General features: G+C 47.9%; 1 protein-coding gene across 8 annotated transcripts in view; it reads right to left on the bottom strand.

Moving 5' to 3' along the window:
- Nucleotides 1–809: 809 nt before the first annotated feature.
- Nucleotides 810–11,059, bottom strand: part of LOC107196563 — an 11,968-nt gene continuing 1,718 nt past the window's right edge. For 2 of the 8 annotated variants that reach the window (XM_025041447.1, XM_025041445.1), the window contains exons 2-3: nucleotides 6,601–6,792; nucleotides 810–3,826 (exon numbers count right to left, since the gene is read on the bottom strand). In XM_025041447.1, the coding sequence (XP_024897215.1) occupies nucleotides 2,936–3,826; nucleotides 6,601–6,630 (921 nt within the window). In that variant the 5' untranslated portion in view covers nucleotides 6,631–6,792 and the 3' untranslated portion in view covers nucleotides 810–2,935. Of the gene's footprint in view, nucleotides 3,827–6,600; nucleotides 6,793–10,839; nucleotides 10,891–11,059 lie in introns of all 8 variants that reach the window. The other 6 variants (XM_025041449.1, XM_015598765.2, XM_015598767.2 and 3 more) reach the window with 4 other exon arrangements.

Genomic DNA, 11,059 nt, shown 5'->3' with positions numbered 1-11,059 from the left:
AACCTACGTTTCAGGCCTTGACAGCATATCTGGAACACAGTGTGGGTGCTCAATAATCGTTAACATACTTCTGTAGGTGTGAAGGACTTTCCCGGCCACTCCCAGCTTTGAAGATACCTAGGCCACTTTTCACAAGATGAACAGCACGGCAGGCCGTGGGCTTGCTCTGCAGCCAGCACACTGCTTCCTGTTTACATGGGCCCTGCAGATGCATGGCTTGAATAGTGAATATGGGGACTTCCTATGGCCTTTGCATGACTGACCACACAAAGCAGAGGGTCTTCTCTAAGAGCCTTATTTTCTCTGGACTTGGGCTGAGTGACTGGCGGAAGGGATTCGTGAGCAGTGAGTATTTATCCTAGTAGCGATTGGGCCAAGTACAGAGATCCTGTCCCTTTAGGAAACAATATAATCCCCAACCAATGGTCAAACTTCATTTGAGTACCTACTGTGTACTGGGCTCTGAAATGACATCTATCGTTTCTTGGGCATGCACAGTGTACATTTGTCGAACACCTTCTACTTCCAGGATGTTATACTTGTGAAGATTATTATTATTATTGAGCACCTACTATGCCTATAGTACTCTATAATGACAATGCCAACCATTTCTTGAAGAGCTGCTATGTTCTATACACTGTAACTATCTTTATCATATTTAAACCTGATGTCTCTGTGCCTCAGTTTCCTTATCTGTACAATAGGAACCATAGTGCCTTCCTTAAAGGACTAGCATGAGGATTAAATGAGTTAACACATACAAAACACTTAATGCCTGGGGTATAGTGAGGAGTATAATAAATGCTGGCTGTTATCATTATTATCGTTTATTGAAAATCCATTGCATGCAAGATACTGTAAATGTTCTTAATAGTAGTTGTCATTACTGAGCACCTAATCAATATCGTTGGGCCCTGTAATCAATATCAATATAATAATTGAGCTCCCATTGTGAGCTGAAACTGGGCTAGATACTGGAGACCTCAAAAGCAGTGTCCTAGGCAAGGGTCTTATTCTCTGATTAAAGGAAATTGGACCATTTTTGACGTAGGCATCTCCAGGAGAGTTAGGGACGACACCTATGCAAATACGGACTTAGAGCAAGAAAGGGCTGGCTTCAAGTGGCCAAATAGAGGATTTGGGAATCAGGACACTTTTGAAAGACCTCTTAAGTTGGCCCCAAATGGACTCTAACAAGCTGTATTCTTGCGAACGTTCACGGGGGGAATGGGTCACTGGGGGGCTGAGGACCCCTCAGACAAAGGCCAAAGTCTTCTCCCTGGGGAGCGAAGGGATGCCAGAGACAGAGAAAGGAGTGCGTGCCCTGCTGAGCTTTGGGCTCCAAGAGATGGAATAGAAGTGAAGGTGAATTCAGTGGGCTGGGGGGGTCAGTACCTCTTTCCTTCCTCCCACCCTAGGACCACTGCAGTGATCTCATGGAAGAGATATTCAGGTCTGCCACCTTCTCTGCTAGGCCACAGCAAGCCATCTCCTCCAAGAGCCATGGAATCTTGTAGACCTCCAGGTTCTGCATTATTTCAAGGTCAGCCACATTCCACATTCTGAGCTGCTATCGGCTCCCATATTTTCAAGGCAGAAAAGCTCCAGCCAGAAAGGACTGGGCCTGAGGTTCAGAGCCACACAGAAATAGGCCCTGTGGCCTGAAATGGCCCACTGAGTAGCCCGGGAAGATGACTCAGGACTCAGGAGGCCTGAGTTCTTGGGGGAGGGGAGCACTCTCAATTCTCAGCTCAGGAGGCTCCAGGCCTGTCTTGGGACCAGAAGGGGAGACTCAGAAATATCAGAGTCTAAGGGCTCTTAGAGATCATCAAAGCTACTCGACTCATGTTAGAGAAGAGGAAACAGGCCTGGGGAGGGGAGATGATGTGCCCGAGCTCTCAAGGCAGGAGAGTAGCAGAACTAGGCTGAAAGCCTGGTCTCCAGAGTCATCAGTGGGATGATAGATACCTAGGTCCCTTGTGGGGCCCAATTTCTCAGCACTCAAATCAGTTGAGTCTGAAGGTTTGGAGCCCCCAGTGGCCCAGGAACATTTTCCCAAACATTCCCGGAAAGAAATGTGGGACCACCTCATTCTGACCCTCCAGCCCTCACCTGGCTTGGACAAAACCATTCTTTTCAGAGATTTTCCAGGAAGGGCTACTCTTCCACCTGTTGCTATCCCTAGTTGCCTGTTCCAATGCATCTCACACTAGCCATCCTAAAGTTTTCTCTACATCCACCTTAGGTCTTGGTCATCAAAACCATACCTTTAAAAGAATAAATGTGTAAAGCACTTAGAACAGTGCCTGCCACATATAAGTGCTCTATATCAGTTTACTATCCTTATCATTATGCTACCTTTCTGCTCACATGTGGCTGTGCTAAAATCGACCACGAGCCTGGAAGAAGAAGGGTACAGATGGGGGTTGGGTATAAACAGCCAGCCTATTTCTTCACATGGGGAAACTGAGGCCAAGGGAGACTAGGAAACTGAGGCCAAAGGAGACTAGGAATGTCCCCAGTGGTCCATACAAGGTAAAACCCAGAGATTCCCAACTGAGACTTGTGGCTTCGCATTCAGCTAGCAAGTATTTCTGTTCAGCCCACAGAGCATCATGATATTTTCGAATCTGTTGCTAACATATAAAACTCAGATTCTTGGCTTTTCGTGAAAAGGTGACAACCCATTTGAGAGCTGGGTTTAGACCAGGTATTCCCTCTCCACTCAGACACAGTGTCCGCCTCTCCTTACTACCACCAATTCACCCATTAATTTTTAACTGCCCAGGCCTGTAGGTCTTGGAATTTATAACCTCCAACCTAAATGGCCATTTCCCCTCAACAGAACCTTGGAAGGAACATTTTGCCACAGACAATTTATTTTCCACACCTGCAGCCTGATGGACATGAGTCCACTTCACGGTTGGTGTTGATGTCACCACCAGCTACTGGGTTTAGAGATGGGCTCAGGGGCACTCCAGCCTGAGCGGATTGCTTCCCAGAGCCTGGGCAGACGACCTAAAGAAAAGATCCCGTTGCCAAATAAAGGGAGCTCGGGCAACTTTATCCCTTGCCTATGAGGCAGCATGGGAGTGAGATTCCGGCTATGAAGCCGGCGTGGGCAACTCATGTTGATGGACTCATCTGTAGTATTGACTCCCTTGGTGCGTGGCACCATGCAGGTGCTGCTGTTGTCAGAGGCAGCCATGCTGTTCCTGGGGTTGGAGTAACTGCGGGTGAAGGAGTGGTCTGGGTGGTCCAGGTGGATGGAGTTGGCAGCACGTTCTAGGTAGTTGGCTGCAAGCCTTGGTAGGCTCAGTGATTTAGGGTAGTTGTTGTAGAAGGCATTGGTGGATCTGTCAAGGTAGTTGATGCCTTTGATGAGTTGGTCCAGGAAGGTGGGGCCAGAGGGGCCCGAGGGATGATCTGTGCAAAGCAAGCAGTGGGGGCTGCTATGCCAAGTGGGCTTTTTGGCAAACTTGGGGTGGTTAGCCAGGTGGCTTGACTCTACACACTTGGAGTTGTATGGCCGGCCCATGCAGATATTCCTCACTGGAAAGTTGGGGGAGCTGGGGCTGTCAGACTGCTCCGAAGGGCTGCTGTAGTTGCTAAACTCCGAGGCACTTGGAGTGTGGGGACGTTTAAAGTTGTTAGCCCTGGTCGCATTGGGGCAGTGGGACCAGCCTGATGTCCGGGCCGGAAAGGACACGTTGGGATGGTTCGAGCGGCTGTAAGTGTTGGGATGGCTCACCTGGCGTCTAGACATTGTCCAGGCTGGGTGGATAAAGCTTCGTGGCACTGAACTGCTCCCCTGGAGGCTGGTTACCTGGGTAAGGAGACAGTTGGGTCAGCTTTCCTTGGCTCCCTGCCACCTCCCGCCAGGATTTCTCTTCAGGCGTTCCCTCCGCCTCCAGAGAGCCAGCACCATCCTTTTCTCTCTCCCCATCTTCCTCCTAGGCCCAGGAATTTTCAAACTGGAAAACAGACACCTTCTTTTTCAGGAAGCACAAAGAGAAGGGCAAAAAATGGGGAGTAAGGCAAGATTCTGAGAATGACCCAGGCCAGGACACTCCCTAGAAAAAATGGGGCAGTCTCTCTTTTCCTTTAGCTCTAACCTACATTCTGAAATTCCCATTCACCCTTTAAGCAGGGACTCCAGAAGACCGCAAAGGCCAAGGACTGAATCACTAATGGTGAAATTCCAAGCACTGAGACAGACCTTTCAAGGTAATAGCAAATAGCTAATCATCAACTACACAATGTATCCTGATACTGAAAAATACATCTTAGAAGCAATGCAGTACTCAGTGCACTCTCTCTGAGCCTGCTTTCTGCTTGTGTCTTACATGTAATTCTCCCAACAAATCAAGGTGGTAGTTTGGGGAAACTGAGGCTCAGAGAGATGACATGACTTGCCTCAGATCATACAGCTTGTTGGTGGTGGGGAAAGGTACTATCTTGGGTGTGTCTGCTGACCCCTGAAAGACAATGTTATGTTGTCAGGATGACTTTGGCCCTCCTCACAGTCTGCTAAGAAAGAAGTCTCACCACACCTGCTTTGCCTGCCTGCTTGGGCGTACAATAGGGAGAACCAGATGGAGAGGGGTGTTTGCTAACCCCATAACTAAGTTGATTCTGACTTTCGGAACCCCGAATGGTGGGGGCAGGGGTTGTCGCAAGTCAACTAATGGGGATGGACTTGTGAGATCAGAACCTTCTAGGATGTTTGACCTTGATTCTCACTGACAGTAGGGGGTCTCCATATCCACCCCACGAGAGGGGACTGGGTATTGAGACTCCTACTCCTCCTGGTCCAAAAGTGGACACTTCACAGGGACTAAGCCCTGACCAGGCCAAAGAGATGTCCAGTCCATTTAACCTCACCTCTTGTTCCTGGGCCTGCCTAGGTCCAGCCGAGGGCAGGGTAGTCCTCCCCTCTCTGTCCTCATTGTCCCCAAGTTTCCCAATACCCCCCACACCAGAAGGGAGGCTCTGATTTGTCTCCCCCAGTGCTGCCAGCTTGATACTAATTTTCCACTTCTGTCTAGTGAGAACAGAGCAGTATTTGAGCCTGTCCCACCCAGAAAACAGCTGTCGGCCCCTCTTACAGCCCACGGCCCCTCAGCTGCCCTTGTCCTTTGGGTCTGAAGCGTGTGGAATGTCCAGACCCTTGACTCTTCCCTCCCTGGTCCAACACCACCTCATCTCTTCCTCCAGAAATATAGGAGGTGACTGAGAGCTGACCCCCACAGGGCCCCACCCTTCCCTTCTTGGCTGGCTGGGCCCCATCTGCCAGAAGGGACCCCTCCCATTCTTACTCTGTCTTTAGGAGGCAGATGATTTAGCCCTCCTCTTGCTCTCCACTGAGAATACCCTCATACTGCCACTCCAGACTGCTGGCCATGTCATAGAATCATAGAATCTTAGCACTGGGAGGAGCCTCCCGGGGTCATCCTAGTCAAGCCCCTGCCTCAAGGCCAGCACCACTTTAAGCCTTCCAGAACAGATGGGTCCTATTTTTAAAACGAGGCTGGGGTGGACATTTTCCAGCATTCCTTGTTGTTTTTCTAAGTGTTTAATTATGCTGAGAGTCAGGAAGTTCTATGCTGGGTCTAACATAACTCCCATTGGCTATGGGCAGTCAGCATCAACTCCTTCTCTTTTCTCATTGGGTCAGCAAACATTTACCAAGATGCCCTGAAGTACAATCCCTTTGAGTAACTCATTCCTGGGCATAAGAGCACCTTCTTTCTTTCTCTCCAGTTCCTCTGGCAATAACAATCCAGTGGTGAGTATCTACTATGTTGGGGGCTCCGGCTAGAGCCTGAGGATTATTCAGGGAACAAATCTCAGCTCCTTTCAGAATCTCCATGCCCCTCACTGAGGCCTGGTCCACTGGGGACATATAGTACACATTTATTGAATAAATGAACCAAATTCCCCTGTTGAGTTCTCATGGTATTTGCCAAGAAAAGCCGCCCTCCATCATTTCCTTCCCTAAATACTGGAAATACAGATCTACTTTTTATTTTGAAAAATTTTCTACTTACCGAAAACTTACAAGACAATGAACTCCCATATAGTCTTCATCCAAATCCACTAATTATTAACACTTTTGCCACATTTGTAACCACACACACGTACACACTGATTATTATTGTTATTTTAAGAGTAAGCTGCAGACAATAACAGCATATTTTACCACCGATGGCTTTAGCATGTATCCCCTACATTTGTAAGAAAAAGACATTTTCTTACATATCCACACTGCAGTTACCAAATACAGGATATTTAACACTGATACAGAATTCTTATCTAAAATACAGTTCTTATTTAAATTTCACCGATTGTCCCTCCGATGTTCTTCATGGCAACTCTTTCTCCAATCCGGGATTCAGTTCAGGATCAGGCATTGCTTTTAGTCTCAGGGGCTCTGGTTTCCTTCAACCTGGGAGTTCCTCAGTCTTCCTCTTTTCTAACATTGGCATTTTTTTATTTTTTATTTTTTTTAGGCGAGGCAACCCTTGGTTGACATCACAGATTGCAAGGACCTTGTCAGCTTACAATCCCTTATTTTTTATTTTTATTTTTTATACCTACATCACCTGGTCTTCCTAGGTGGTCTCTCATCGATCCGAGTACTAACTGGGCGCGACCTTGCTTAGCTTCCGAGATCAGACGGGATTGGGCTTGTTCAGGGTGGCCTGGCTGTAGGAAAACACTGGCGTTTTCGAAGAGCGCAGGCAGGTTGTTTGGGAGAATGTTCTCCAATCTGAGTTTCTCTGCTGTTTCCTAATGATAAGATCCAAGATTATGAAATACTTTAACATAGAAGTGCCCTCCCCGGCCCACAGTCCTGGAGAGTGAAGGGCCTTGCCTGGGGTCGGGTGGTTAGAGTTGCTGAAACCTGGAGCCGAGAGGAGGGATCAGAGCCCCTCCACCTACCCTTATCCCTCAAGGAGGAAGAGGAGTGTGGAAACTCAGTGGACCAGGAAAGCAGTGTCAACAGTTCCTTTGTGGAGCCTCAGCCAGGCCTGGTTCTGCTCTGGGCAGGGGGCCGGGCGGGAAGGCAGCCAGGGAGAGGGCTGGGCCTCTGTGCCGTTTGTCCTGAAGGTACCCAGGCATCGAGATCACTGGCCATTTCTGGCCTGGTCACTAAGAGCCTCTGGAAATAGCTTCAGGACAATTATATTAGGAGGAATGTGCTATTCCCTCATCCTCCCAGAAAGTCAGGCTGTGTGTCCCATAAAATCTGGAATGTCTCTCTCCAGCTTCCTCAATTCCAGGGGATCTCGAGGACTTCTGGGGACCGCAGAGGCATTTGCAGACAGAGGGGCCTGGGAGCCAGGCGCGGGAGGGGTGGTTCTGTCCTTAGATACTGGGTTCTCAGGGCCCAGCCTGGAGTCAGGCCGGCTGGCTGGAGTCCAGCTGACTCCAAGTGCGGGGACACATGAGGAGGAGGGTTTGGGGAGGCTGCCTGCCCCACCTCTTGCCCAGGCCCAGCCCTGAGAAACTGATATTGGTGAAGCGCCTTCTATGTGCCAAAGAACCTGACATTGTCAGTGCCAGGAGTTTCACCTTCACTCTCTCATTTAATCCTCACAGAACCCCTAAGAGGTAGGTATTTTGTTTTCCAGGTGAGGTAATTAAGATCCATAGAGGATCGAAGACTTACCCAAGTTCACCTAGTGGTCAGAATTAGAACCTGGTGTTCTGGGTTCCACTGGCTTAAGTACCCTCTCACTCACTGAAGACTTAGTAAGTAACCCTGTGAAGTGAGCAGCATTGGGAGGGGTCCAGCCTGGAGACACAGGCTGGTAGGCAGCTGTGGCCTGGTCCCCCAACAAACCCTCATCCTTCACCATCCAGCCAAGCCCAGCTGCCTCTCTCTAGCACTACAGGGATGGTTGCCAGGGGCTCGGAATATCCTGAGTGGGTGGGATGCCCCTCCCTGCAGTCTCCACCCTCAGTGGCCCCCACTCTTGCCCCACTGGGATGACCTCCAACCTTGGCTCCTTAGCTCCATTGCCAAACCAGCAGTAAGTTGTGGACTTTCCTTTAGCCTTTGCCCCTCCCACTCTCTCCCTCTTATCTTACTCTCCCTCCTGCAGTCCTACCAATCCTTGTCCCTTCTTGGGTCCCACCAAGAGCATTAGGGACCCTTCCCCCATCCCAGGCTCAGGAGAGTTCAAGGGTATCTCACTCCCCTGAGCTCTTCAGAATGGAGGGAGCAGCCTCTTTCTCCAGAAACTTTAGGGCCTTGCCCCATTAGTGCATATGCTGCTTATTAAGTACCTACCTGTCATTTCGCAGTTTCTCCCCTCCTGTGGGGCCTGATATGGCGAGAGGAGTGTTCCCTTATTCTTTCAGCTCATGGGTCTTGAAAGCATCACGGATAAGGAGCAAGCCCAGCTCTGTCCAAGGGACAGCTAGAGCCAAGAGCAATGAAACTTTTGGCAGGCTCATTCTCCTAAAGGACATCTGTGCCTAGCCTCAGGTGACTGTTTGAAGTGTGACTCACCTGAGCCCTCACCTGGAGTTGGGCCAGCCTGCCTATAGAACTCAAATTCTCTCTTGGGCTTGGTTCTGGCCCTCCCCTGGCTGCCGTCTTCCATTTACCCAAGCATAATGAATGAGTCACATACCTTCAACCCTTAATAATCTCGAGGATAAGGGAACTCTGCTCACCAGCTGCCAAAACAGAACTTCCCCAAGCCCGCATGTGGCAAGTACAAGACAGGACAGATCTGAGCTCAAGAACATTGGGGCAGGTGGGGCTCCAGCCAGTAAGAGCTTCCCTCCTGCCAAGCCACCTCAGGGCTTTTGGGGTAGAGCAGTCAGTCTGGTAGGGGTCAGGGCTCCCATCTTTGTGGAGCTTGGGAAATTCCCTCTAAGGAGGGCAGGGATAATTGTCATATGTAGGCTTATGTACAATCTTGCTGAGAGAAGAAAGATAGCAAGTAACTGACTTGTGCTGAGACCTCGGGTAACTGAACTTCTCCAAACCTCAATCTTCTGTTTGTGAAATGGGGGTAAGGAGGGTGCCCACTGAACACTGTTGACCTGACAGACTTGCAGGAATAGCTAATGTTTATGAACCCCCACCATCGCCATCCTCATCACTCTTATAGCACAGTGGAGCTGCAGTCCTGTGCTGGAGTAGCTCACACCTGCTCATAAGAGCCAATTATTAAATATTCTGGAATTTGGTGAACTGATTGTTAAACCACTGATAGCCTGAAATCAGCCGGGGGCGGGAATGTTTACACCACAGGAATTGGTAAATGTGGCAAATCAGGGTTTTTTTTGTTTGTTTTTTCTATTTTTGAGACTGGGTTCACCAGCATATCATGGAAGCTGTGTGACAATGGCCAATGACATAACATTTTTGAATTTTTGTTTCCTTGTCCATAAAACCATAATGTGACAGAAACTTACCTCACAGGATGATCTGATCATAAATTCCTAACTGGACAGGTCATGGTGGGTAGTCAGGTCCCAGGCCTACAACTTCTTTACTTAAAGGCTTATCTTTGCCTTAAGCAAGACCCGGCCATTGTTTTCTGTGCATCCAGGTTAACACTCCTTTGAAATGCCCCCTTTCGGATCTCTCCTTCTAAAAGCATGACCACCCTCAAAAAGAACACATAATCTTATCCAATAATCCAGTCCCCACTTTGCTTTCTCTCACCTTTATATCATCGTCCTTCTTTTCCCTCAATTTCAAATGCATACAAGAAACTGCAAAACTGTCATTCTCCAGAGCACTTGAGATCTTGCTCCTCAGCGTATGTCGCTGGTTTGGCTCAAATAAACTCTTGTACAAATTCTCTACAGATTTGGGCATTTCTTACATCGACAGTAATAATAATGGCCTTATGTATCGATTGCTTATTGCATCCCAGCTGCTGTGTGTGTTGCTGGGTGTGATTTTATAGGGCAAACTTGACTGGGTGACGAGATGCCCAGATGTCTGTTTAAACTTAATTTCTGGGTGTATTTGCAAGGGTGTTTCTGGAAGAGATTAGTATTTGTATTGGTGTACTATTTGAATAAAGCAGACAGCCCTCCCCAAAGTGGGTGGGCATCATCCAATCTGTTGAGCACCTGAATAGAACGAAAATGCGAGGAAGGTTGAATTTGTTCTCTGCCTGAGTTGAAACATCAATCTTCTCCAGACTTTAGTGCTCGTGGTTGTCAGACCTTTAGACCCAAACTGGAATCTACACGATCAGTGGTCCAGCTCCCCAGCCTTAACACTACACCACCAACTCTCCTAAGTTGGGTCTCCAACTTACAGATGGCAGATCACATGACTTCTCAGTCTTCAGAATCACATCAGCCAGTACTTAATAATAAATCTCCCTACATATATTTGTATGTATATAATAAATATTTCTAAATATATATACTGCAGTTTCCCAATTAACATCGTTTTGTTCAACATCGTTTTGCAATAATGTTGATAAGATGCCTTAGGAACTGAACTCTTGTTCACGTCAATTATTGATTAGCCTATGTACGGTAAGACTGGTTTCATTATATGTTGTTTCGCTTAAAGTTGCAGAACCCGTCTACGACACTAGGTGAGGACTTACTGCATATGGCTATAGACTAAAAGTTTGTGTCCCCTCAAAATTCATATGATGAAATCTAATGCCCAGTGTGATAGTATTGGAGGTGGGGCCTTTGGGAGGTGAGTAGGTCATAAGGGTGGCGCCCTCATGAATGGGATTAGTGCCTTTATGAAAGAGACCCTAGGAAGCTCCCTCACTCCTTCCACCATGTGAGGACACAGGGAGAAGACAGGCACCTACGAACTGGGAAGAGAGCTCTCACCAGACACCGAATCTGTCAGCACTTTGATCTTGGACTTCCCAGACTCTGAAACTGTGAGAAAAAAATGTTTATTATTTAAGCCACCCAGTCTATGGCATTTTTGTTTGCAGCCTGAACATAGATTAAGGAAAAAAAAAAAAATATATATATATATATATATAATAAATCTCCGTACATATATTTGTATGTATATAATAAATACATATTTTTGTTTGCAGCC

The sequence above is a fragment of the Pteropus alecto genome, unplaced genomic scaffold (genome assembly GCF_000325575.1).
Source record: "Pteropus alecto unplaced genomic scaffold, ASM32557v1 scaffold39, whole genome shotgun sequence".
NCBI lineage: Eukaryota > Metazoa > Chordata > Mammalia > Chiroptera > Pteropodidae > Pteropus > Pteropus alecto.
Note: the sequence above shows the minus strand (reverse complement) of the source record. Positions and strands in the feature narration are given on the sequence as shown.